Below are 27,792 nucleotides of genomic sequence, written 5' to 3'. Positions count from 1 at the left end.
GATGTGCTTGGACTGTGAATCAGAACCACCCCGGCTCCCCTGCTGCCTGGCTCCCAAGAGTTGAACACTTGAACACAGTGCACTTATGATTCTTTTGGGAGTGTGTCATACTCCTCAGTTGCATAGGAGGCAGGAACAAGTTTTGGGCCAGGGCCTCTCTGGAGGCTCGGCATGGGGTTCATTTCTCTCATCTGTGTCTGGTATTCAGAAATCCCTGAGTCAGCTTGTTGGGACTATCCAAAAGGAATGCCACCATGCAAACTGACAGGTGCAAGCTCTGTTGTACTTGAGTAACAATATTGGTTGTAAACATGGTAAAACATCTGGTATTTCCCATTTGTCATAATTTTTGCTGTTTATTTTTGTACTCTGTTCAGCTCACTGAAACTGGAGTGGTTGGTTTGCCAGTAACAGGCTTTCACCTTTCTGGTATTTGCACTCATTTTGTTTTACACATTTTGATTCAGATTAACATGATAGGTATTGGTTGAATATGAGACTGTTTTTCATTTGAAAATATTTTTTCACTTAAATGTTAACTTAGGTGGATTAAAATGTTTTAGAGACTCAAAATTTGAGGAATACAGTTCCTTTCTTGCTTTAGGAATTGTTTCTTGATATGGAAGTAGGTTTTTATCTGGTTCGGAGAATTGTGGCTGCTTTGTCCTCGCCAGCAGGAGTTCATGTTGCTCATTTTGGTGTGGATGTGCATCGAACGCTGGTGGCTGTGACCCCGAAGCCCAGGGAGCAGCCTGAAAGCTTTGGTGGGAACTTTAATTGTGCAGCTTTAACCTGGGGGCAAGTTCTCTCACCACCTCAGTGTTCAGAAAAGACCAAAGCAAATGTAAGTGAGGAAAATGAGGTGTAGGCCACAGCATGCGGGGAGGAGGAAGTAACCTCAGCTGTCCAGATGGCCAGGGAGGGGCGGCCTGGCGCTCCTGTCTGGGAGCACATGTCCTGGCTGCCGCCTCCCCTCCCTCCCTGAGTTCGTCCATCAGACTCCATCAGGCTCCGAGGTACAGCCTTTTTCTCACTGCTCTGCAGCAGCCCCGGTGACTGTTTTCCTTCTCATCTGTATTTAAGTGCCCACAACTTTGGAGAAAAATGACCTTTGGGGTTGAGGTTTTCTAAGTGTTTGGTCTTTGTCCACAGGGGCTTTTTTTTTTTTAAGGAAACCTTGAAGAGACTCCATCTGCATTTTGAGTTAGAACTATGAGTAAAGGCGTTTCTTTTTTATAGAAAATTGTCCAGATGCCGGGTTATTTTGGGAGGGCAGGGTTGGGGGAGGGTTGATGGTGACAGGAGAAGGGATAAAATAGAAGAGAGGCATTTGGAGGATTTCAGTATGACTTGAAGCTGGCTCTTCATTATTAGTCTTTTGTGAGAGAGGCATTTTGGAAAACTTCACAGGAGATTGGTTAAGATCCCTACAAATCACACTATATTGATTCCCTTCTCCTCCCTTCAAGGCTGAGAGGCAGGAGCCCCCTACCCCCTACTGTCCCCCCACCTGATACACACACATTGCTCTTTGCTCCATATTTGGCTTCTACCCCTCTGCTCTTGGTTCCTGTACTTTACAAGTGGATGGAAAGGCCATTCCCTAGAGAAAGAACTCACCCTTCCCTCCCCATTCACTTGTCCTGGTCCAGGTTCCTCCAAGGGGGAGGGGTCGGGTCAGGCTTTTTTTTTTTTTTTTTTTTTTTTTTTTTTGCGGTACGCGGGCCTCTCACTGTTGTGGCCTCTCCCGTTGCGGAGCACGGGCTCCGGACGCGCAGGCTCAGCGGCCATGGCTCACGGGCCCAGCCGCTCCGCGGCACATGGGATCTTCCCGGACCGGGGCACGAACCTGGGTCCCCTGCATCGGCAGGCGGACTCCCAACCACTGCGCCACCAGGGGAGGCCCAGGGTCAGGCTTTTTAGCGGAGGACCCAGTTGTTGGGTGGTGGTCCGTCTGCCTGTGGTCAGTCAGCCCCGCCCCTTCTTCTGTACAGATAGGCGAAGGCGCTGACGCTATTCTTCTAAACTGGGAAATGAAATGCAAAACCGACGTTAATGTAACATTATGGTTGAGATTAAATGCACCAAAATCAGGAAATTCAAAGTTATGCTTCCCACAGCAACTATAACTCAGCCTCATCTGGCGTGTGTAGTATTTTGTGTTAGTGTGGATGGTGTTATATGTTAAGACATTAAAGTTAACACCATAAGCAGAGCACAAAATGCTTGAGGGGGCTGAGTTATGATGACTGTGTGAGCCGTAAGTGTTCTTGCATAGGCTCTCGACTCCTGGAATAATTTTTCCCCTGCCCATCAGACCAATTACTGCCTTTCTTATATCTGCTTTAACACATCTCTTCTTTCAGGGTCACTGTAAGTGAATTCCTCTATTGGTGGCAGGGATGGGTGGGCATGGGGCAGCCCACTAGGCCCTTTTGTCCTTTTTGTTGCTGCTTCCATAAATGTGGTGCCTCCCCCCGCCTTCCTGAGCCCCCCTCCACAGGCTGCAGTTTCCTGGTGGTCCCTCATAGGGATGGGCCTCCCCTGGCTCTCACTGTGCCTCCTCACTAGTGCTCCCTGAGTGGGACAAGCATTTGCCCCATTTGCCGTGTCCGGAACTTGACGCTGTTGTAACTTCATGTGAAAGCCGAGCGGCCCTTCTTTATTTGGAGCAGACACAGCAATGTAAAAGTAAAAGAGACATCTCGGGGAGCGGAGCACTGGTGCATGGTGGTGCTGGCACGTGTGTTCGGCATAGCAGGGGTGCGATCGAAGTGGGTTTATTTGCTCTATTCAGTCTGCTTCTCTCCCTTCCCCAGGGTTTACACCTTTAAGCTGCCATAGTGTGTAGTTAGGCTATGGAGTTGCCTTGGGGTGGGACCAAGGAACTTTCCTTGGGGAGCGCTGGGTCACCGGTAACAGAGTCACCGAGTAACTTAGTGCAAATCAGAAGACATTTCCCCCAGCCTCTTATTATCCAGTGGCCTCTCCAGGGCTGTGACAGCTGTTGGGATGCAGATTTTGTTAGAAACAGAGCTAAGGTTGGTGGTGGGGAAGAACTCTAAAGAATAGGGCCATTGATAAATGGTGAATGAAATTAGGGACTGTTAAACTAACAGTGACACTGAGCTGCCTTTTAAGGTTTTTGTAGGACATGACAAAACCAACCAGGTCAGTAAAGGAATGGGGAGGACTTCATGGTAGCCACCTTAGAGGCAACGAAAAGGCCTCCTTTTACTCTTTGGATGACAACTTCAAGCTCTATGTTAGATGCTGGGGCATAAAGACAAGAAATGATCCCTACCCTCAAGGAGCTCGTAGTCGAGGAGGGTAGACAGTCGCGTAACTGCAGCGTGATAAGTACCGTGGCCTGGGTGAGTACTCAGTACGGTGGGTGCATAGAGGAGGGGACTGGTCAGCCCTGCTCACGGGTGGGGGAGGGGTTGCACAGCTTCCTGTTAAGGGAAAGTCAGGAGGCCGAGAGGGCCAAGTGAGCTGGAGGGCTCTCAGAATTGCTGCAGCAGGAATGAAAGAAGGCACTCACAGAGTAAGCCAGGACCAACTGAATGAAGTCTGAAAAACCTGACCTGCATTGCGAGCTTGTTTGTGTGCGAACGTTGAAAATGAGGAAGAGGGAGAATGAAGACTTTGAACCCGGCAATTTTTGTGTGTGTGTGTCTTGCAGGATCTTAGTTCCCCGACCAGGGATCGAACCCAGGCCCACAGCAGTGAAAGCGCCAAATCCTAACCACTGGACCACCAGGGAATTCTCAGAACCCGGCAAATTATTTCACTGTTTGGCTAGTAGGATTGTCTATATCGGTGATATGGTATTTCTCACGTTCAAGCAGAACATCTTATTGGAATGCTGCAAGTGAGAGTACAGAGGCTACAAGAGGTTTAAGAGAATTTTAGCTAGTAACATGTGGGCCAAAAGGGTGAGGATCAAGATAGAAATATGTGAGCTGAGGCCCTGAGGCGTTGTCAGGGAGCTGCCCCTGAAGGTAGCACTGGGCTGGGCTGCGAGGTCTCCAGGGAGAGAGGCAAGGGCTAGGGAATGACCTGACAGCCACTCAGCCCGCCAAGTACTGGCAGTTTGGATCTAGATCTGCTAGGCATCTCTTGGGAAGACCTCCTTCCCTAGATCAGGGAGGTTTATACCCTTCAAACAGATAAACGGCCTGCTGACTAACATTGAGAAACAGAAGGAAGGAGGGAAGGATTAATGAAGAGGCAGGAGAGCCTGGATGAGAAGAGATTTGCTACAGTGGAGGTGACCGGAGGGGGTGGGAGGTGGGGACGAGCTCTCCCTTGGAGCAGCAGCAACAGGTAACACAGCCACAGAAAGAAAACCAGTTAGGTCGGGAAGGGAGGAGGGGGAGTGCAATCCAGAGGAGCGTTTAGGGTTGGTCCATGGCTTCACTTCTGCCCCCATCCTGTTTTGTTTTTCCTCTCCCCTCTGTTGATTACATTTCTTACTTTGTAGACTGAAATCAGTTGTCTGACATGAGGAAACTGATATTAGGAGATGCTTCCTCCATCTCTATGTCTTGTTGGGAAAAAGGGTTCTGCATCATTTTGATTAAGATGTCATTGGAATGATTATTTTTTATTCCCTTATCCTGGGTGTTCACAATACTTAAAAAGCCCCCACAGTCATGCGTTTATGTGATGAGGTTTGAGCTCTAGCTGTGAAAACTGAGTTATTGCCTAAAAGCCTGAAACAAGAGTGTTCCCAGAATGACACTAGCCCCACAGGCTGGCAGGTCTGCAGCAGAAGGGTGAGCAGGCTAGGACAGGCAGAGAAGGTTTGTGTGTGTTGAGTGCTACCACAGGCAAAGCCCGATTAGGTGCTGGGAGAATCAGAAAGGAGGGAGGTATACTCTGGAGGGAAGGGAGAGTCAAACATCAGGGAAGCTCCTAAGCTGAAGTGAAGGTGCCTTGGAACGGGCTGCTGTTTAGGCCCTGCACCTGCCTGTAGCTGGCCAGTGGGAGATCTTGGTCTGTGTTAGCAAACATCTGTTGTATGGGCTCCACTTCTGTTCCAGTGCTATGGTCTAGTCCTGGGGAGGCCCTCCCAGCTAAGGGCTGTTCTGAAGGCTAAATGCTGGCAGAGGCTCTCACTGGAAGATGCCAATGTTGCTGAAAGGGGAGGAAGTGCAGAGTCCACAGTAAGGTTGGGGGCAAAATTGGCGACCCAGAAAAGGAAGTGTGAATGTATTGTTGAGTGGAAGAGAGGAAACAGAAATAGATATCATAAGCCAGAGTTCACGGGAATGGAGGGAAAAGTGTTCAAGGGGTTAAACATGGGCAGAGGGAAATGGTTAGGAGGCATTACTTGAAAGTGGGTTAGGGGGTTGGACTAAGGTGGTGATGGTGGGGATGGAGAGGAGTTACGTGTTGTAGCCCTTAGATGTGCTGGGAAAGAAACAAGCTTGAGAACTGTGCTCTTAAGTAGCTCATAGCTTTTTTGGGTACTTGTGGGCTCTGGTAGTCAGTGGTGCTAAGAGGTTTGGTAAGGAGTGGAGAGCGAAACCTATGGTTGTCGTAAGTGGAGTGCTCTGTGCTGAAGGTCCATGTCGGGTACACCTGACATAGGTCAGCTTCTTAGTGGTGATGTAGGCCATTACTCCTCTAGGGTCTGTTTGATGAACTATTTGGCCATTGGCCTTTGAGAGGTAGGTAGTGATAGTTGGGTAGATAGGATGATAACTGGCTGAAAAGCTTGGAATCTTGCTCTCCACAAGTGTGATACAAACTGAGGGCCATGGTTTGAGATTGCGATGTCTGAAGTGGAGTCCAGGGACTCTGTATTGTTCACTGTCCACCCCCACCCCACCCCCAGCACTCGCAGATTTGAATGAAAGGCCAACTGCTCAGCTGAAAGGGATTGGTAGTTAGTTGGGGATGGAGGAGGCTGGGACTGATGAGTGGGAGGAAACATGCCATTTTGATAAGGTCTGCTTTCACTAGAGAGGTAACATGACTAGAGGGACGGTGCTAGGGGAAGGCCTTAAAGGAAGTTCATGGCGATGGTGTGGAGTGTGGTGAGGCATCTCCAGCCTGGGGTCTCAGGATATCGTAGGAAGTGCTGTGATCCCACTCTACATCCGTGGCCAGTGTTAGGCCTTTCTCAGGACCAGGGGCAGAAAAATAGCTCCTGGCTTATGTCTGTAATGAGAGGTCTTCCTAGGAGACCTAGGTATCCAATCCTGCTTTTTGGTTCATTTGTACAGAAGAAAGGTGTTTTTTTGGAGAGAATAGTATGATGAGTGCTCTGTTGGGTAGCTGATGCCCTGGGTCTTGACCGCATTCTTAAAGGGAGCAGGCATTGCCGTGGCAGGAAGACCTCTTGCTGGCTTCCTAACAGAGATGTGTCAACTTGCTCTACAAAGTTCTGGGATGTGAGATGCCAGCTTTTCCTCCCCTGGATCTTGGCGGCCAGGAGAATGAAATGTCTGATGGCAGGAGCTGGGAGTGGTTGGCAGATCTAAAGGGCTCACTCAAGGGGCTTGAAAGTGGGCCAAGCAAGGGTTTGTTCTGAGAGAAGAGCTGAGAACCTTGCGCTCTGGCTCTGATTCTCACTCGTCAGTATCTCTGTGATAAGGATTTAGTCACACAGATGTTCTAGATTACACCTTTGCTATTCAGAGTGTGGTCCGAGAACCGACAGCATCCCCTGGGATTCATCCCTGGGAGCTTGTTAGAAATGCAGGATATCAGGCCCTACTCCAGCGCTAAATAGAATGTGTAATTTGACAAGATCTTCAGGTAATTTGAAGTCTGAGAAGCACTGCTCTACTCTAGACCAGTGGTTCTCAAACTTCAGCAAGTATCAGTATCTGCTGGAAGCCTTTTAAAACACACTGCTGTGCCCACCCTCAGGGTTTCTGATTCAGAAAGTCTGGGGTGGAGGCCAGGAGTCTGCATTTCTCATAAGTTCCCAGGAGATGGGATGCTGCCCGTAAGGGACCATGCTTTAAACCACTGACCACCTTAGCTTTCTCGTCTATCAAATTGGGCAGTGATACCTGCCTCCCTTACAGAGATGTGGGTTCCGATGAGCCAGTGTGTGAGAGAAGTGTTCAGGCGGTGTGGGCAAGATGTCAGTCTTTGTTGCTCACTTACTGGTCAGTGATTTTGAAAATCTGCCGTCATGGCAGCACAATTGTTTCCCTTTCCTGGCTTCTAGCCGTCAGGTACACACAGAGAGCAGGGAATCTGTGAAGCACCCCAGGGGGATTCAGTCTTCTGTGAAGAGACCAGCAGCCCCTGGGGCTGTGGATGGGGACTACTGAGCAAGGCTTCCTGAAGCCCAGCCAGCCTCTCTGGGCTCCTCTCCAGGTTGCCTGACCGGAACCCGCTGTCTGCCTGAGTGGGCCTGGTGTGTCTTGATCACGTGTTACTCACCCCCACCTCTTCACCCCCGGCTAGTGGATCTTCAGTGCGGTATTTGCACTGATTGGAAAAATGGTCTCTGTCAAACCAAGCCTCTGATTCATCTTGTGATCCTGAGCATGGTACATAACTTTCCCCACCCTATTGGGTGATTAACTGAACAGGCTTTGGCTGTACGTGCCCTGGTCCCAGAATGTGGACTCTCAACCTCCAAAGTGAGGGGGAGCTCAGGTAGAGGCTGTTCTAATGAGAAGCAATATAGCAGAGTGGTTAGGAGCATGGACTCCTAACCACTGGACTGGACCCTCTGGATCTGAGTCTGGTCTCTACCACCTACTAGCAGTATGACTCGCCTTGAGCAAGTTACTGGTACTCTTTATGCCTCAGTTGCCTTATTGGCAAAATGGGATTAATAATAGTATCAATCTTATAGGACTGTTGGGAGGATAAAATGTAAGAGCTTAGAACAGTGCCTGGCATGTAATAGCTATATGTATCAGCTCTTGTTAGTAGAATTAATACTAGTATTATTTTGACTCATGGCCTTATGGTGAGCTTTTGGGATACAGCAGGTGGCTGGGAGGCAGGCCCTGCTTCTCTGGGGAGCATAAAGGGAGCCTGCAGGCCCTCTATCAGCATGTAGATGGGAACGCAGCACTATCCAAAGAGATTTTTTCCTTCCACTGGGATGGTAAGTTGGACTTCGCACCCTTCAACTTCCCTGCCCTCCTATAGTGCTGCCTCTGGGGAACCTCTCCTGCACAGAACCTGAGATTTGTTTAAATAAATTCCATGACAAATGTATGTAAACAGATAGCTACAAAGAAATCATTTGGTTGTTTGCTGCCCTGAAGGGTCAACTTCACAGAGGCCACTAATATCGGAAGTTATTTACAGTTGAGTATCTAGAAGTGTTTGAACTGAGGCTGATTCAGAGTCAGGTGCGTGTAGAGGTAGACGCAGGCTCGTACACCCCTGGGTGAGGATGCAGTTTCTAAGACTTTTGGTCTCCTTCATTTATTGGTATTATATATTTTTTAAAAATTCAGATTTCAGTAAAAGTAAATTATAATTCACTCTGCACCCCCCCCCATAAAGAATTGCAGTGTCTATTTTCAGCCTCTTTTCTACATTTTAATTGCTCTGGGGTCTATGGGAATGGGTGAAGACGGACATGTAGGTGAAAAATCAGCCTTTTAAAGCTCCAATTTTTTACCCTTCCTCGTCCTGAAACTTCGAGCATCAGCTCTCATCTGTCAAAGTGTAAATCAGCAATTAAAACCCAAACAGCCAAATGCCAAAGATGACCCGAAGCACAAAGCAACTGACAAACAAGTCCGGACAAATCGACGGGTAATTTATAAGCTTTGCCCTAAAATCTAATTATTTGGCAATTCGAATTTGCAGCCAGCCAGGGCTCGGCAATAAATTTAACCCGCCATAAATTATTTAGGAGCAGACTGTGGTGTAAATCAAAACCACGAGTGTTTGTTTAAGAAATAAGCTCCTTGTGCATAAAATGTCTTTTTTTTTTTTTCCAAAGGAGAAACTGTTAAGCAAACCATGTTCCCTCCATTGCCCAGTGCAGCCCTCACTTCTCCCTCTCAACTTCCCCTCTTCCCTGTGGCCAAGAGCCTCTTTGATCCCTTGGAGAAAGGGCCTGCATGGAACTTTTATTCAAAAATCATTGTCTGGATAAAACCCATGTTTTCACCAGGTACTGCTTTTTCTGCCTTGCCATGTGATGATGTTGCTTTTGGATTTTATCAAACCTTTCTCTGCAGGGGTGCACAGTTTTTGGACTAAAGAGTCAGTGGTTGTAGAGAAGGGATAGATTAGTTGTTGCCGTCTCTAAATTGAGGGAATGCCAGTTCCTAGGTTGAGAGGGGGGAGCCATGAAGAATGATCTGCCCATTTTAGACAGGACCGTAGAAACATCGGCTCAGGCAAAGAAGAATCTGTGCTTTGGAGAAAAGGTCTGTAAGAATGCTACACTGTTAAACCCTCTGGCCCATTGTCAAGAAATGCCTAATGCAAGTCCCTTCTGCTTAAAATCCTTTTGTTGTTGTTATTGTATCTTTGAATATAATCTTATCACTGCAGACACTTTAGCTTAAGGGAGTCTGAATACACCGAAAGCGACCTACACATTTATTTCTTGATCGTGCGTGTGAAATTCATTTGAAATGCTGTTGCAGTTTTGTCCTCAGTTTATCAAGAGAATCACCGGGGTTCCTACTTAAGCAATTGTAGAAAGTAGCTGCATTTGAAATCTCTGCTCCAACAGAAACTTCTACTCACTTAAAAAGGTAAAAGAATATTTGCTTGGTGCTTCCTTTTAATCTCTCTGTCTTCCCATCCCTTTTAAAAAAAATTTGCAGCCAGCATTTTATTGATTGAGACAGCAGATACAATAGGTTTAGAACCATGGATACTTTGAAAAATCCAAGTTCCAAGGCTTTTGTGCTTAGTTGTCAAGTTGTGGCCACTTCCCATCAACCATCAGCAGACCAGCTTTTTGTGGTTATGGTGCTCTACCCTTGGACAACCTAGTAGCAGGTAGCGGTGGATGGTGTAGGGTGACCAAGCTATCCCAATTTTAGCAAATTCCTGCTCCAGGAAACTGTGGTCCCAGGCCAACAGAAAACTGGGAGGTTGGTGGTTTGTAGCAGTTGAGGGAGGAAGGGAGACCACTTAGAGATGAGAGGTGGTAGAAAGTAGAAAGTATCAATACTTTGGAGCGATGTATATCTGCATTTGAATTCTGGCTCTACCACCAACCATCACTTCACCTCTCTGGTCCTGTGGAGAACTCTGGGAAAACGGAGAATTTTCTGTTAGAGCCATGCGCTTGGCTTCTGTCTTGCTGTTTATCAGCCCCTTCATGGGTTTACTCACCAAAAGCAGAGAATGAGGTCTGTGTGCTGGAACAGACCTGGGTGCTAGAGATGCAAACTGAAGGCTCACAGTTCTGCCCTCTCTGAGCCCAGAGCTCAGCGCCATCTGTGTCCCTGCAGCCATAGTGGAGGCTTTTCAGTAGCAATCCTGCAGGACTTTCTGCCTGGATGGTCCACATTCATCACTCTTGTAACGCGAGAACAGCCTTTCTTCCTGGGAGATAGCAGTCTGAGCTCCTTAAAGACAGCCTTTCAGACTAAAAGAATCAGATCCTTCTTGACCCTTCAGATTTTGAAAGCTGTTAGTCCTACTCTCTTTAAGTCTCATTTTCCCTATTTGGAGTCCCAACTCTGTCCCTTACTAGCAGTGGAACCTTGAGCAAGTGACAACTGCTTTTTGGGCCTTAGTTGTTCTGTAAAATAGGGATAATACTGATTCCCATCTCATGAGTTGTTAGGTAGATTCAATGCGGTCACTCCTATTGAGCGTTTAGCAGAGTGTCTGCCACATAGTTAACAATAACTGGAAAGAATGAAACGATTCCATTTTGTGTGTGTCTCTGAGGGTCTTGGGGCCAGCTCCTCTCTACCCCTTGCCCAGACTCCGAGCACCTCAGACAGAGGAGCCACATCTCATTGTATTTGCCTCTGTGTCCACACCCAGCCCCTGCCTGGTAGATAGTAGGTGCTTAATAGTATTGGTTTATGAGCTGATGGTGATGACGATATGACTTATCTTCCAGGGTTAAAAAGGGTAAGATAAGAAAATACATTTGAAAGCACACTGTAATAAAAAGCCTAACACTGGGTTTGTCGGTTCCACTAAGATGTTTATCAGGGCATTGTTCATCACTTGCTCACGTATCTTTTCTGCCCTCTAGTTCCTGTACTTCTCCAATGCAGACTACATCTTATCTCTGAATCCCACTCCAACACCTGTCCAGTGTCCTACACTGAGTAGATGCTCAGGTAGTTTAATTGAATGCAAATGTCATACAAGAGTAAGGAATTGAGAAATTATTATTAGGGTTGGGAAAGAGGGCTGGTAAATACAGACCAGTTCTTCTTTCCTTCATGGTGCTACCTTTACACAAGCAGACACTCAAATGTTAAAAAAATGTTTAAAAAAACTTGTTCCCAGGGGAATGAGGAAATAGAAGGAGGGCAAAGGAGGAAGGGCAGAAATAACAGTTTCATGATCCGAGCACCTGCCCCTAGAAGCTGGCACTTAGGGCACATCTGCACAAGCTCTTGGGTGGAATTAATGTGATCAGCTTAGAGCTTTGGGGTTCCCGCCCTGATTCATTATCAGCTGAAAACTGTTGAAGTGTTTGGCATACCCAAGGTGTATTAGCTGCGGAGTTTTGTCAACTGGTACAGATTGGGGCTCCTCTCCTATGAATGGGCTGTTGGGGCCAGTGTTTTGAGGCTCTGGGCTTGTCTGGGCAATATGGGAAGGTTAGAAGTATCTAAGTGAGGTCCTTACTCTTCTGACTCCCCAAAGGGTCATCTGTCAAAAGTTCCTCTTTTGCATCCTCAGTGGCTCAAAAGAATATGCCAGTGTGTAAGGTCATTGTTACAACAGCTGATGGTGGTGCTGAGGAAGGGCCCCTGCAAAGTCATGTTCTGAGATGGGCCCTGTTCTTGGTCTTGGAGGGAAGGCTTGGCTGATGGGCATGCAACATTGGAGAGGTGTTCAGAACAGGTCCAATTTGCTGTGTTCTGGCCCCCGGGCATTTCAGGGGTCACTCCTCTTCACATGGAGCCGAGGCTGGCTTGTTCCCCCTCTCTGGGAGGATCATACTTAGTGTGAGCATTTAGGTTGGCTCCATTTCCCCAGGGGTGAGGAAGCCAGCAGCAGGAAAGATTGAGCTGCAGCAGGGAAACCCAAAGGCCAAGTTTTAAGAGTATCTGTTGGGGATGCTGACTCGGTGTTGGCCAGAGTGGGAGCTGAAGCGCTTACTATTTTACAATAAATACTAATAAAATTCTAGATCTATAATAACATTTCAGATCTCTAAAACAAACCATGTGCTTGTAAAAAAGTGGAAAGAGATCAACTTTAAGCCATAAATTCTTGGTAATAGAGGGGTTTTTTTCTATTTATGTTTGATAGATATTTTTGTTTCCAGAGGAATGTCAACTCCTAATTTCATAATGTATCATGGGCTTAAGAAAATTGAATTTAATAAAAGCCAGAGATGAATGGCATCCTTAAAGGTCCCAACACTTGTCTTTATTAGCAGGACAAACTGCAGGTCTCCAAACACTGCTTCTCTCCAAATGAAAGTTTAAATGAAAAGTACAGTTGTGTCACAGGTTAAATTTCATTGTGGGCCCAGCTAACATTGTTAGCGCGGAGCTGGCTGTATTTGTTTCCTTAGACGCCAGGGCAGCCAAACTCACCAGGCTATGGAGGTCTTTCTGTTGGGGAAGGGTTTCTCCTACTTAGCGGCAGAGGAAGGATATATCAGAAATGAGCCTGACTCAGATGAGCCCCACCTCAGAGTTAGCACTTGGAAATCTTGGGTATCTGATTTCAGAATACACATTGGGGAACCAGTGTGTATTTTGTGTGTGTGTGTGCCTCAGTTCTGTTTTTCAGAGCCAAACTCTCCTCTCTGGCCTACTTCCTAGTGCAGTGGGAGGAGAGGCATCACCTAGTTTAAGCAGCAGCCTGGGCTTCCTCTCTGTTCCCTTCTGCCTCAGTCTTGCAGTCTTTCCACCCTTCCTATCTCTGGGGGCTCCTGTCGGCTTCCCCATCTTTGGGGGTACTCCGGGGAGACCAGTCAACCAGAACCTTTGAATTTCTCAGTCATGAAATCTGGCTGCCTTGATTTGTTCTTCAGTCCTGCTGTGATGTGTTGGATAAAGATGCTTTAAAAATGAGGCCAACAGAGCAGGTATGTTTGGTGGGGAGATGCCAGGCTGCTGTGGAATATCAGGGAGATGGGCTGTTTCTCCTTCTGTCTCCCCACTCATCCATTTCCTGAGTGCAGTCGGGTGTCAACGGCTTCTGTGTTGCCTCTTCAGGCTGTCCCTGGAGAGAACCAATTTGCCTTGATTTTAGTGATACTGGAAAGGTCCGCACCAGAACGGGGGACCTGGGGTAGGGATGCTGCTGGGGCTGACTGTGGTGGCCACTGAGTGGGCAAAGCCCCCCTCCTCTCTCTGCAGTGGAGGCCTTTTTCACATGCTAATTTTACTCGTAGGATTTTGTTTTTATTTATTTATTTTTATTATTTCCTATTTGTTTCTTCCAGATGTTTTCAGGGCAGTTTTTTTGTGTTGTAAACTAATTCCATTCATGTTTTAAAAATTTATGAAAGCGCTAATAAAAATGTCAAAGTGGTAAAAATGTTAGCTTTTCCTCTGCTTTGATTAAATTTTGCAAACTGTTTTTGAATATTAAAAAGCACTCATTTTTTTTATTCTCTCTCCTGGCTTTCCCTCTTCTCTCCAGCATGTGCGTGCTCTCTCCAGCCCTCTCCCTCCTCTGGCGTGTTCCTCCCTTCCCAGGAGCGATGTATGAGGCGGGCTGCACAGCCAGCGTGCTGCAAGCCTGTTTGCACACCAGGACCTTGGTGCTGTGCATCTCTATTAAATAATGGAGACAAATTAATCTTAGAGACACCAAACAAATTGTCACTCCTCCTTCTCTTCCATTACGTTCCAGTGGACTGGGAAGGGCTGGCTAAGTGATTGGGTTGGGGGGGGCAGGGGGAGAAGCTGAGGGGTGGGCGTACTGCCTGAAAGAAAGGTGGGAGGGCACTAACTCTTATTACTCTTATTCAGTTTTCTCCTTCTCTTCAGTATCCCCTTTGACCCCTTTGGCTTTATTTATTATTTATCTTTTTTTTTTTCCTTTTGTAAAAACTAATGAAACTCATCGGCTCTGTTTAAACTTCATATATGGAGGTCCGTACATTAGTCTGATGGCTGGTTATTTATGTGACTGGAGACCCAGGCCCATTCCAGAGCAGGGACCTGGGCAAGAGGAAGGGGGTCCTATTTTTAGGGGCTCGAGTGAACAGGCCTCTGCTAGAGAACCAGTTGGGGAAATCAGGGCAGATGTTCCCACTGTCTTCCCTCCCCTTTCCAGAGACAGTGGGAATGGTATATGTGTCGAGTCCCTGGAACCTGTGAGGATGTTAACAGTGGGAGGGTTAGGATTATAACTGAGCTGGCACCATCTCACCCAATCTTGGGTTTGGCCTGGCAGGAGCTAATGAGTCCAAAACACTCCCCCATTCTTGACTCTGAGTTATTTGAAATGGTTAGTTAAAAAAAAACTCATTCCTCCTTTTCTGTGCCTTTGCCGTTCCAGGAAATCATCGAGTTCCCCATCCTGAAGCTAAATGGCCGGACCATGGAGATTGAGTCTACCTTTCACATGTATGTCCAGCCTGTAGTCCATCCACAGCTTACTCCTTTCTGTACAGAGGTAAGGGCCCTGGCTGGGCAGCAAGGGTTGCTGGGACGGGAGCTTGGGGATCACTGGTGCTCTATACGGGCTGCTTAGGGAAAGCTTAGGTCTTTTCAGTGGTTGAGGCAGGTGTGCATTGGACCCAGTCAGCTTTTTACAAAGCCTGCCACTCCCCTTGGACCAGTGTGGTCATTGGGGGACCCAGGGAGAGCAGTGGCACAATCTGTCCCAGCTTCCCCAACATTTTCCCTTCCTTGTCATCCCTCCCCTTCTTGGTGACCAGGCACTTGGAGTTTAGGAGCAGGGTGGTGCCTCTGGGGTTCAGCTTCTTTTCAGTTCCATTTCCCTTAGGGCCCTTGGCAAGAGGTGAAGATTTCAGCTTCTTGGAAGCAGAGGTTATGTTCAGGCTTTCTTAGCTTTCTGGTGATGTTTTTCTGTGCTTGAGCAAAGCGGTCCTGTGTGAAGCACTGGCTGAATTTGTGGGAAGCACAGCGCTATCACTGAGGAAAGACAAGAGCAGTCCAAGTGGGGTATGAGGACAGCCTGGCTGAGGCTGAAATGTCCTTATCCTTATCCTAGGCTGGTTCTGTACTCGGCCACCTTGCCAACAGGTTAGTATGGCCCCATTTCACAGATTGTGAAACTGGGACTAACTGAGATCTTGATGCTTGCTGGAGGCTCAAAGAGCCATCGGCAGAGAGGAGGTGCCCCTGAAGAGTTTGACCCCCAGGACTGTATGGAGAGGCCTTCTATGGCTGCATTTCCCTGTGGTGCATCGTGTTATTTACTCTGTGGTAGCCACAGGCTGTGTGTGGTGGAATCACCGGTCAAGTGTGTGTGGTAGAGGTGATGGGAAAACATGAGCGTTTTTGGAATCTTAAGCATTTGGGGTGAGAGTACATTAGAGACTTTGTGCCTTCATTTAGAGACCTACTTTCTTCATATGAATGAAACAGGAGGAAAGAAGTTCTTGAGTAATCCCAAAACAATCCCTTTGGTGTGGAAGGGGCTGGGGAAGGGCCTGCCTGCTCTGCTGGGGGTGCTCAGTGGGCTCTGAGACTGACTTAGCCCAAATATGAATCTTAAGGGTCTCTCCAGGGATGGATGCCAGGGACCCAGGTGGACCTTTTGTTGTAGGCATCCACCTGCCAAGGTGTCTAGTCTCTCAAGCCTGTTGTTGTTCCTACCAATGATGTTGAGGCTCTTGCTTCCTCTGGGGTCCACTGTTTTTCCCCCTCTTTCCCCTGGGAATTACCTATACCACTAGGGGGTGCTAATCTGTCCTGTTTGCCCCTTTTGGAAAAAGTCATCATTTTAATGATGATGAAAATCCCCTTCCTTATGGGAAGGGAAGGGAAGACTTTCCTTAAACCAGCCAGATACCTGAGCCCTCCACTGGCCTGAAAGTGTAATGTCCTCTTATCCTTTTCTTCCTCCTTCCTATGTGTGGCCTCCCCGTCGGGGGCTCCAGTTCCAGCTTGCTGCCTGGCATAGACAGGCAGGCCTAAAGTGGAAGTTGCTACTTGTTTAGGAATGGAACAGAGCACTGCTGGAACTCAGCCCTGGGCAGGAATGGATGATTGAGAATATTGGGAAAAGGGTTTTTTTTCAGAGCAGGGCGGCTGCTGCTTCTCTTTTGGGGAAGGGGAGGGGGGATAGTGAGACTTTTTTTTTTTTTTAATTTTTGGCTGCATTGGGTCTTTGTTGCTGTGTGCGGGCTGTCTTTAGTTGCAGCAAGCAGGGGCTACTCTTCGTTGCGGTGGCTTCTTTTGTTGCAGAGCACGGGCTCTAGGCGCGCGGGCTTCAGTAGTTGTGGCACGTGGGCTCAGTAGTTGTGGCTCACGGTCTCTAGAGCGCAGGCTCAGTAGTTGTGGTGCACAGGCTTAGTTGCTCTGCGGCATGTGGGATATTCCCGGACCAGGGCTCGAACCTGAGTCTCCTGCGTTGGCAGGCGGATTCTTAACCACTGCGCCACCAAGGAAGTCCTGATTGTGAGACTTTGATGAAAGATGTTCCTTTTTTGTAGAAAGTTTCACCCAAGGACACACATACATAATTTGGAGGGTAGTAGCCTTGGTGGTGTGGGATTCTCATTACGAAGCCTGCTCTGAAGTGAGGCTGTGGCTGTGCTGTAGGTATGGATTCTGCCATTTTGTCTCAGGCTTCCGGAGCTCAGAACTCTCCCTGGCCTGGTCCCTGCCTTTGCATCCAGCCTCAGATCTCCCTGCTTCGTCTCCCCCTCACTTCCCTCGGTCTGCCTCTGCACGCGATGGTCTTTCTGCCTCTGTGTTGCGCCCACCCTCCTACTTGTCCTCCAGCACCCTGCTCAGGGTCACCTTCTCTGGGAAGCCTTCCTTGAGCTGGGCTGTGCTCACCCCAGCGTAGCACCAATCAGATACATTATACTGCAGTCATTTATCCATCTCCCCACTAGATTGTGAGTTCCTTGAGGGCAGAAACTAGATCTGATCCATCTCGGTCCCATCCTTAGGGCCTGGCACCAAGTAAAAATACATGTTCCTTGAGTGAATATTGTCAAGGAGTTTTTCAACCACACCTTGCCTCCCCTTGGAGTAGCCGTGCTGCTGACTTGCTCTTTTGAGTAAGTAAAGTCTTCTTTGTAAAACCTCAGGTCATCTAAATATTGCCCCATCTTCATACTAGATGGACTGTAATGCAAAGAGAGGCATGGACACAGGATGGGGCTGTCATTCTGAGACCTCATCCAATCTGGCGGTAGTTGCCTTTGCGGGTCAGGAGGGAGGTCATTATGGCCAGAAGGAATCTTTCATTAGTAAGTGTGAGGAACAAAAACCTCCAGATTTTTCTAAGCAGCTCCTCTGGTAGGATTTTCTCTCTTGCACAAGAAGTGTTTTAAGAACCCTGACCGTGTGTGTACACGCACAAGCACATGCTTGTGTTGGGAGAGAGACAGGCTCAGTGCTGGGCAGCAGGAAGAGGGATTCTGCCTTGAGTGAGTCTGCAGCCCACGTGTAGACACTCTTACTGCTCTGTGTAATGGACATGCTGTTAGCCTTCTTGAGGTCCTTTCTTAGTTCCAGTTGATAGTTGGTCTGGAGACATGGTTCTGACAGAGATAGGATGGGATGTGTTTCTTTCCTTTCCCTACCACCCCTAGAATCTGCTCCAACTCCTCAGATCTCTGTCTCTAGCAGCTGGGCTGACCATGTGCAGTCTTTTTTTGTTGTTGTTGTCATTGTGAAAAAAAAACCTAGGAAAAATACCCATTTTGCTAACTGCCAGTAAAGGGCTTTGTCTTGCACCTGTACTTATAAAGGGTGAGATTTATTGGTCTCTTTGTCTGAGGAGAAAGAGTGGGTCTGATTATCAGATTGCACACCAGAGACAAGTGCTTATGTAATCAACAAACTGTCTTGGTGTCAGAATACGATTGTGCTGGAGATAAACTGTGAAGGGAGAAAGCAGTGGATGCTGACGTGCTATTGGCACCGAGTGTCCTGGGCTGCTTCGTGTAGTTGCCAGTGTTTATGAGGAAGCCAGCTCGTTCCTGGACAAAGCCCTTGTGCAGGAGGGGACCTCAGTAACCAGCCATGTTATCAGTCAGGGTCAAAAGCCCCTCGCCTTGTGGTTTCTGAGTCTGGAGAAGCGGGAGTTAATCTGTAATCCCTCAGTGAAAGGAGCCACAGAGCACACATTAATTCTTCCTCTCACCTCTCCTGCTTTAAGTGGTTAAGGTCTCTGAGCTCTGTTTAGCCTGTGAGCCCTGGTTCTCAGCTTAATAAATACTTGGCTTTGCTCTAGTACCTTTCATTGTGAGGCTGTGAAAGCTTTTTACAAACATATATTAACCCAAGTGGGAATGGGCTTAAACAGCAGCATGAAAGATTTAGGTTAGGCATAAGGTATAACTTCCCAGTATTTATTTTATTATATTGTCTCTCTTCCTCACAGTTTGTGGTACAAGTCTTATAGGTTGTCAGTATCAGGTACAGGGACTGACTTTTAAGATTTCAACCCCTCTTCATCCAGTGCCCTGGCAGAGCTGATAAGATGTGGTCCATTGTTGGAGGCATTAATGCAGGGGAGTGAGGCCTGCCCCTGAAAGGATCTCAAGCCCCTGTGTCTCTGGGGGTTGAGTTCAAGTCCTTCAACTGTAAGCCGTAAGCCATGTCCTGCTGGACATAATGGTCTGGAAAGCATGGAGAGGGAGGGAGCTGAGCTCACTAGGCTCCTCCCAGGCTGATGATTCTGGGATTGCTGAGCCCTGGAGAGGAGTGTGAGAGAGCCCCAGGATCCGGGAGGCTCCCACCCTCACCACACCCCAGGGTGGGAAGAGCTGGGCCTAGTCTGTGGTGAGAGACCCTGCAGAGCAGCGCCCCGGTTTTTCTTTTCGGTGTAGTGCTTTTCCTGGGGCCCAGGGAAGGTGCTTGTGCACCTTGTACACAAGTGCTGACCTAAGTCCCATCTCCACGGAGGGAGGGTTCTTGGCAAGGGTGCCATTGGTTTCCTGTGTAAGCGAGACTTTCTGGAAGCCCTTCAGTGTTCATCTGAGTGGGAGCCAAGAGAAGGAGTAGACCTAACCTTGCCCCAGGAAACTCAGACTGGATGTGAGACTGTACACAGACCCTGGGGCTTTCTGAGAAGAATGGCTGTGGGCCCTCTTTTCCAGGATAGTCCTGACCCAAAGCCCCAGCTCCACGCTTGGGGATGTGACTCGGCCCTGGGAGAACTGAGCAGGATAGAAGCTGGGCGAGAAAGGGCAGTGGTAGGTGCATGGGTGCCAGCCAGTCATCTGGCTATTGGACCTGGAGTTGGCACCAGGCCTACTCTGGACTCCGGCCCCTGCAGGAGACAAAACACCGGCCCCTTCCTGCTCAGTGTGTGGGTCGGGAAGGCCGACAGGCTCTGGGTACTGGCTGGACTGGGCCAGGACGGGGCTGCCAAGAAGAACGCAGATTCCACAAGGGCAGGGTTTCCACGCTTTTCTTCACTGTTGGATCCCCGCTTCCTAGAATGGGGCTCAGCCTCTCCAGGAGTAGATGTTGACTAAATAAAAGGAGGAGTCTTAGCACTCCAGGATGAAAGCTGCAGACCCTGGGCTCTTCCCCATCCCCACCCCCAGCCCTCAGGGGACCGACCACCTTTTCTTCTCTTTGGCTCAGGCCCTCCCTCTGCTGGGCAGTTCTTTGGTCTCCCAAGCAAGGAAAGGGTGTGGAGGTGCCAGCCGGGTGGGCATGCTGTGGGTTAAAGCCTCGCAAAACAACAGTGTAGTTAATCTTTCTAATTTATTTTCCTTTTAGACCATGGGAAGTCTGTAGGCAGCAGCTGTTACCCAATTAAAATACAGATTAATATAAAAACAGTTTCTGGAATATAAAATAGAGTGGCTGTGTCCTTACACTTCCTTAAAATACCACCTAATAATGACTTGATGAACTACAGAAACCCACCTAGAGGAACTCAGCGTTCTTAAAATGAAAATTTCTTCCCTAAAAGGTGTGTATTACCATTCCATGTAAGTCGCTATGAGAAAATAACCTTCCCTCTTAGAGCCAGCGGTTTCTGTGAGTTGGGTATTTATTTGGTATTCATTAAATGTAATTATAGTTTAATTGGAGTTTAATCCACCCCCCCACCCCCGCACTTAAAAAAAAAAGAAAGTTTCCAAGCAGGCCTGAGATGCTACTCTGTCTGGAAGTGTCTGGGGGCATGTTGGTCACCGTGATTTCCAGCTGGGCCCACGTCTGTGCAGGGGGCCTCCTGCCGCAAGCCTTCCAGGCAGCCTATCTAGTCTGCACTTGAGGGATATTTTCCGCTTCAAAACAAAACAAAGCAACAAGCTGGTTTAAACCTAGGCCTGACCTGGGTGGAGCGGAGGCCCTTGAGTCAGAAATTCTCTAGACTAGGTTAGTAGGCTTTTTTGTCTGCTAAAGGTGCCTGTTTCCTGTTTGGCTAGCCGGTATTGAGGGCCCAGGTATGCAGGGTGAAGGGTGGATGCCTGGGGGGCTCCCCCGGCCCATTGCTGGTTTCAGAGGGGGAAGTGCTGGACACCGGCGCTCAGAGAAGGGGTGGACTTGGAACCAAGAGTGCTGGTCCCGTGTGAGCATTCCCCGAGTTCTGCAGGAACTTCTGAGAAGCTTGGAGGTGAATTCACTGTAATTCGGGGGGAGTTATTGAGCCTATTGAATTCAGAAGACACATAAAATCAAATTTTCTGCAAAATGAAAGCTGAAACAGGTCTGAGACCCACCCCGTGGTTGGTATATGGATGTGTACCCCCATCTTGGGGCAGGAAGTTGTGGGGAAACTTGATTCCCAAGGCTTCTGTCAGGTTCGGAGCCTACAGCTGTTCAGGTCAGAGTCTTTTACGGTAGAAGGAGAAGAACAGAAAGGAAAGGATCCAGTCCAGCTTTGAGTCCCTGCGCCCTGGTTTTCCACCCATCGGCTATTTCTCTTTTCTTTCAGCTCACCGGGATTATTCAAGCCATGGTGGATGGTCAGCCAAGCCTGCAGCAAGTGCTGGAGGTAGGTTGAGTGACCTTTAATTCCTGACCTCTGACCCCTTCCTGCTGGCTTCCTCGCCTTCCTCTCCCTCCCCTCGTGAGAACGTAGCCGTGTAATTTGACTATGATTATGGCTTGATTAGAATAACATTTGCTGTCACATCCGTGACATGCTGTTGAGAGTATTGAACCATTGATCTGTCATCTCCAGCTGTTCCCGTCAGGGTTACTGACGAGATGTCCGAGTGCCACCGGGGGTTGGTGGAGGCCCCGCCAGCTCCCGGCCCGTGGCTGTGCTGGCTGGCGGCTCCAGCGGCTCGGGCAGCCCGCGCTGGGCGGCTGGGAGTAGGGGAGCCAAGCTGCAGCACTGCGGGCTGGCCCCAGGGACTGGAGGTGTTTTTGTTTAGCTTTAGTGTTGGCTTCCTGTGGCATGTGAGCACTTCATTAACTCACGCAGAACTCCCCATCGATGGCTTTTGTTTGCTGTCAGCTCCTCCAGGAGGTGCGGCCGGCCCGCCTGCCCCACTGCAGCTTGCCGCTGGATGCATCGTGCCTGTCAGGGGTGCAGAGGCTGCGCTGGGTAATGATTCCTAATCAGAATAATTACAACAATTGCCTATGTGAGGAAAATCAAATTAAAGGCTTTAGAACCCTTGGCAGAGACCACACTTCTGGGATGTTCTCCTCCGGGAGCTGGAAAAGGTTAAGATGCTGCTGCTTGTGCTCCAGCCTGAGGGAGTCAGGAAGCGGTGCTCGGCCTCAGCTCGTCTCCCACCCCTGCGGGCCTGGGATTTTCAGAGAGGGAGAAAGGTCCCCCTTCCACTCCCTTCTCTAGCGGGAGGAGAGAAGAGAAAAAGCCTGTGGATCTCCTTAGGTGCTTTATTTATCTTTAAGAGCAATAAACCCAAAGCTCAGCCCCTGTATCACAGGAGAGAGCAGAGTGTCTGGGAGGATAGCAGAGCACATCTGCCTCGGAGGTAGTCCACCTGGAGGGAGCAGGGTGGTGGAGGGGGAGGAAGATCTCTTTCTTGAGCCTAGAGGCCTGTCCCATGGGAGAGAGAAATGCAGACTGAATTTCCTGGGGCTCCTCAGGATGGAACTAGGGCCAGAGAGAGAGGTCTAGGCTCACCCAGTGGCCGAGTGTGTTCCCTGTCCCAGGGAGTGTGCAGGCCCAGGCTCTGTGGCTGGTCAGGCTCTTGTGGGGTTGGGAGAAGATGGGCTCTGAGGTGTCTCCCAGCCCCACTGACCCTCTTTTTTGGGTGGGGAGATTCACCCTATGACTAAGGGGGGGTCCTCAGCCTGGACTGCTCCCTCCAAGCCCAGACTCAAGGAGAAAGAGGGGACCCTTCCTTCCCTATCTCCCAGCCAGCATCCCAGAGCAAGGCCAAGGGGGCAGGCAGCTTTTCCCTGGAGTGTCTCTGGCTGGGATCCCGGGAAGAAGATGCTTATTCTGGACCAGCACCAAACCAGCGCTGTCGAGGTTATGGAGTTTTCTCCACAGCAGCGCTGGTTGAGGGGGAGATTGTTCTTCAGAAGGCTTCCTCCTGCTGACCCCAGGCCAGCTCTGGAGCAGGATGCTCAGAGGATTCTGAGTCTCACCCAGGAAGCTACTTTCTGCTATTTCAACATATTTTGGGGGTGAAGAGGGGGAGATTCCTGGCACTGGCCTAGATAGGAAATCTCCGGGACGACAAGGAGACCAGACCGGGCTCTACTCTTTCCCATTAGCCCTGAGTTGGTTATAGAGCTGAAGAGCTAGTTCTTGTCCTAAGCAAGGCCCTGAGCAGATGGCCAGTTAGATGTTTGCCTGACACATTTGTTCTAAGCAGGGCTCAGTCTGCATTCCTCTAGACCTTCAATAGCCAGGAGGGCTGGCTGACTGGGGCTTATCTTGGTGGACCCTCCAACCCTTTATCCATTCAAACAGGAAGGGAAGGAAAAGGACAGGCCTGATTCCAAAAGTGTCACTTTCCTGGACAGGCTCGTAGCAGAAGCTGCTCACTAAATATCTGCTGCATGAGTGAATGGCCTTGGCCCTAAGCTTCCAAGGAGCAGTAAGTGCTTCTCATGGTGAAGCCCTGGTCTTGCTGGGCATTGCCTCCTGACAGTCCTGTCCTGTCCTGTCCTGCTCTCTTTTCCAGGACCACTGTGCAGGAATTGGGGCGTTGGGGAGCCCCCTAGCAGGTGGGGCACTTACCTTGGGGATTTAAGGCCAGTGAACTGGAGCGAGATTAGCTGACTTAGGGACCTCCAGGTTTGCCTTACCTCTTTTCTTACGAAAAGTCTGCCTTATTTTCTTTAGGTGATCCTGGGGAAAGGATGCATGTGTGCTTGCATGTGTGTGTGTGTCGTGCAAGGGTTTGGGCCAGAGTGACTGGGGAGACAAACCATTCAGCAGTGGAAGGTCCAGAATTTAGCTGCTGGGGAGACCCTTGGGCTGAGGAGGATTCTCTGGTGTGCAGACTGTGAAGAGGGTCTGCAGAGTCTGGTACTGAGGAGTGGCCCTGATGTCCCAGGAGATAGGGCTGCTGTAGTCGTGGACCTCGATGGGATCCTTGGCCCTGTTCCAGGACTGCTTCAGCATGGGCCAGGCCTCCAGAATCTCTGCGGTTCCAGGGAGCCCAGGATTACCATGGGCTCTCCATTACCTGCTGGGCACACAAGGCCCTCCACAGTCTGGCCTAACCTAGTCCCCCAGCCTCAGTTCCTGCCCTTCCTTTCAATCACAGCGGACTCCAGTCACGTTATTTCTTACTCACATTTTAATCAAGAAGACACTGTGCTGGGTTAGGGATTAAGACGGTGAATAAGACAGCTAAGAGTCCCTGCCTTTGTGATGCTGATAGTCTGGTGGGGAAGGCAGACATTAAACAGACAGTTGCTAATCAGATACAAAATGTCTGTGCCTAAGCCTTTGCCTCTGCCTGGAGTGTCCTTTCCTGTGTTCCATGCTGTCAAGCAAATTCTTAGTTTTGTCATCAAGCCCTTAGTTCAGTCATCTTTATGAAGCCTTTCTGACTCCTTTCCCTGTAAAAGGTAAGGCTAGCCTCTGCCTCTTCTTGGTCTGATGGCATCCTGGGTACTTCTCCATTGCTGCCTCTATTATATTGTATTAAGATGATCTGTCTTTCTCCCCTTCCCAGCCTACTGTCTATTTTTAGGTAGACACTTAATACATTATCACATATAATTCTCAAAACAATTCTGTAAGGTTAGTCATCCTACCTCGTTTTATAGATGACGGAAACTGAAGTTCAGAGGGGTTATGTGACTTTTAAATGACTTCCCATCAGTGGCACAGCCAGGATATGGAAGAGCCAAGGTTAGAACCCAGATGTGTCTGACTTTCAATCCCACGTTTCTAACGACTATGCAGTATAGCCTTTAAAAATAATCCTCCTGTGTGAGTGGAGCAGCAGTGTGATCTGCTGCACTCTTGCCCCATGCCTGGGATCTTCTGAAAAATAGGCAATGCTTCATGAATTCTTTATGATAATTTTCTCGGTATATACTGATTTTAGTATTTGTACTTCCAGTGTGAGGCAAATAATAAAATGGATCAAAGGGATGAAGGGGAAGAAAGACTTAAAGTGTGTTTAGGAGTAGTTTCTTTCCCTGTCTAGGAATTGAGCTCAGCCTTCAAAAGATTCCGCTGAGGGCTTCCCTCGTGGCGCAGTGGTTGAGAGTCCGCCTGCCGATGCAGGGGACGCGGGTTTGGGCCCCGGTCCGGGAAGATCCCACATGCCGCGGAGCGGCTGGGCCCGTGAGCCATGGCTGCTGAGCCCGTGCGTCCGGAGCCTGTGCTCCGCAACGGGAGAGGCCGCAGCAGTGAGAGGCCCATGTACCACAAAAAAAAAAAAAAAAAAAAAGATTCCGCTGAATTTGAATCCCCAACCAGGAGAGGAGAAATACAAAGTCTGGGGCCAGTTTATGAGCTTCTAGCGACTGGAGCAGGCAGTGCTATCCCTGTTGTCAAGATGGGCCTACAGCCCGGCAGAGGAGCCTCTTCTGCTAGACTCATGGTGAAAATTAACTTCACCTTCATTTGGGGAATAACCAAATTAATAAATGTGGTTAGTAGACATTTGGTGGGAGGGTGGAATGAATAAATGAGCGAATGAACCTGTGAATTGGAGTTCCCTGCATGGGGCCTCCTCCCAGCCTGTTCTCGTGGCCCAGGACAGCCTGTGTCTGTGCTAGGCTGTGCCTTTGTTTGAGGACCAAAGGTATGTGGACTGACCTACTGGGATCTGTCCTTATCCTGTCCAGGGTGGGCTGCCAGGCACTGGGGGAGTGGAGGGGCTCCCTGCCCCCCACCACTTGGGCTTGTGGGATCTGCCTGCAGGGATTGTCCTGCAAGGGCCTCCAAAGTTCTGAGCCAAGACTGAGAACCCAGAGTGGAGGGATAAGATTACAATTTTCTCCTGGTCTGATTACAAGCAGCTTATCTGCGTTTCACTGTGTGGCTCTTCACAGACTCAGGGAAGAAACAAAGGAAAATCTCATCTGTTCTTGTTGTGTACTTTTCAGAGGGTCGATGAGTGGATGGCGAAGGAAGGCCTCTTAGATCCAAACGTCAAGTCAATTTTTGTCACCTGTGGAGACTGGGACTTAAAAGTCATGTGAGTATGAGTAGGACTCCTTTGCTGGCAGGGCCTGGAATCTGCGGGGCCAGGTTTTGCCTTTCTCAGGCTCCGATGTCCAAGCCTCAGGGCACCTGGGTCAGGGAGCCCCTGGCTTTGGGGGTCAGCAGGGCAAGACGAGGGCTGGGGGCCCTGCCTTCTGCCTCTAGGACCAGGAGTGGACAGGCTCAGTACCCTGCTAGTACTGCCGTTGCCTTCTTGCCTTTGCCAGGGCAGCCCTTCCTGTTGTGGAGCTACAGGTTATTGCCCTGAAAAGAAGGAGGTACAAGAGGGTCTTACATTTTTCTCTAAACCAAATACATAGTATTTACTGTTCTAAATGCTTTGGAAATAGTAAGTCATTTACTAACCCTAGGGATTCTTGTTATTCTTACTTTATAGATGAAGACCTTAAGGCACAGAGAGGTTAAGTAACTTGCCCAAGAACACACAGAGCCAGAATTCAAACACAGGCAACCTGGCTCCAGGGTCTATTCTCTTAACCGTTATACTAGGCTAGGCTTTTATCTGGGATACAAGGCCCTGACAGTCCCACGGAGAGCCCAGTGTGGGGATGAGAGAGGGAAGCTTCTAGGAAGCTGCCCAGGTTACCAGCCTCCTCTTTCCTCCTTTGTCGCCACTGCTTTTTCTCCTTTGTCTCCTGATCCTACCCCAGTTATGGAAGACAGAACTGGTTCCTCTGCTGGGTTGACACTTCTGCCTCTTGGCTATCCTCCTGGATACCTGGCTTCAGAGACCCCCCAGGGAACTAAAGCGGGGTGGAGGTGGTGGGGCACTGTTTGCTGAGGATTGATAGAATCGATACCTCTGTGTTCTTTGTGACCGAAGGTGGCAGCAAGCACTGTGTGTGTGTGTGTGTGTGTGTGTGTGTGTGTGTGAGCTTTTGAACACAGGGTAGGGTATTGGCCGGGGTGGGGAGTCGTGGCTCTAGGGTGACATTTCCTGCAAATTCAGGCATTACTTTCTCACCAAGATCCTTTTTATGCCTTTTGGATGCTGAGCATTGTGGTGAAGTTCTGCACCCAGGTGGCTGTCCAGCCTGCTATTGGACCCAACCCTCTAGGTGAGGTGGGAGGAAGGGCAGGCCTGGATCACATAAGCGCCTGTGCACCTGTCTCCCTCAGCCCTTAGGTCATGCGCACGCTGACTGCACACCACAGGCTTCAGAGCTCCTGTTGATGCTCGTTGTCAGGGAAATTACAGTGGCTGGGCCTGGAGGCAGAGCTGAGTCGGGGGAGGGTTCCACAGAGAAGGTGAGGAGGAGGAAGGCTGTTGTTGCTCTGTTACGGCATCCTGGGCAGCTTTGAGCGCTTGAAGTGGGAAGGGGCTTACGAGGAGCTCCGGCACAGGAGAAGCTGTCTGGGGTGGGGTGGGGTTCAGGCTGACACCCAGAGTTCTGGGGCTCGTGTGGCCCAGACCAGAGGCCCAGTTTCTCCAGGTAGCCTTCTGAGACTCCCACTCTCCCAGTGGCTTTCTCTCTTTGGTGTGTTCATGTCCCAAACACCCAGTTTCAGCATCTTCTGTGATAGCTGTGAGTGGTGTGTACTTATATGTGTATATGAAAGCTTTCCTGTGCGTGATGTTGGGGACCGTCTGGTTGGTCTCTGCATGAGAAGGAGAGGAGATGCCATCTTACTTGGGTCTGGCCTGTGCTGGCCTGCAGCACCAGTTCAGGCCTTGGCACGGTAGGCCCTGGACAGATTTTGGTGACTCAGGAGGCTGCTTTGCATCTTCACGAGAACTGGTGTAATCAAGAAGAGGGATAGGGTTGGGGAATCAAATCACACATAAAAGGAAATCAGATGTTAATGAACACATACTACATTTCACTCAGTCCTCCTAACTGCCTTCTCGGGTAGGAGGTGGTGTCTCCCTTTTATAGATGAAAAAAACAAAGCACAATTAAAAACTGAGGCTCAAATTGGCAGACTCAGAGGTAGGCA

General features: G+C 49.2%; 1 protein-coding gene across 5 annotated transcripts in view; it reads left to right on the top strand.

The window, feature by feature from the left end:
• ERI3 (ERI1 exoribonuclease family member 3) overlaps positions 1-27,792 on the top strand; it is a 130,385-nt gene that overhangs the window by 18,856 nt on the left and 83,737 nt on the right. For all 5 annotated transcript variants that reach the window (XM_082613646.1, XM_082613644.1, XM_082613643.1 and 2 more), the window contains 3 exons: positions 14,623-14,739; positions 21,169-21,228; positions 25,737-25,828. In XM_082613646.1, coding sequence (XP_082469772.1) covers positions 14,623-14,739; positions 21,169-21,228; positions 25,737-25,828 — 269 coding nt within the window. The remainder of the gene's footprint in view (positions 1-14,622; positions 14,740-21,168; positions 21,229-25,736; positions 25,829-27,792) is intronic.

Source organism: Mesoplodon mirus (genome assembly GCF_964341445.2).
Source record: "Mesoplodon mirus genome assembly, chromosome: 3".
Classification (NCBI taxonomy): Eukaryota; Metazoa; Chordata; class Mammalia; order Artiodactyla; family Ziphiidae; genus Mesoplodon; species Mesoplodon mirus.
The sequence above is the reverse complement of the archived record's forward strand: the minus strand, read 5'-3'. Positions and strand labels throughout refer to the sequence as shown.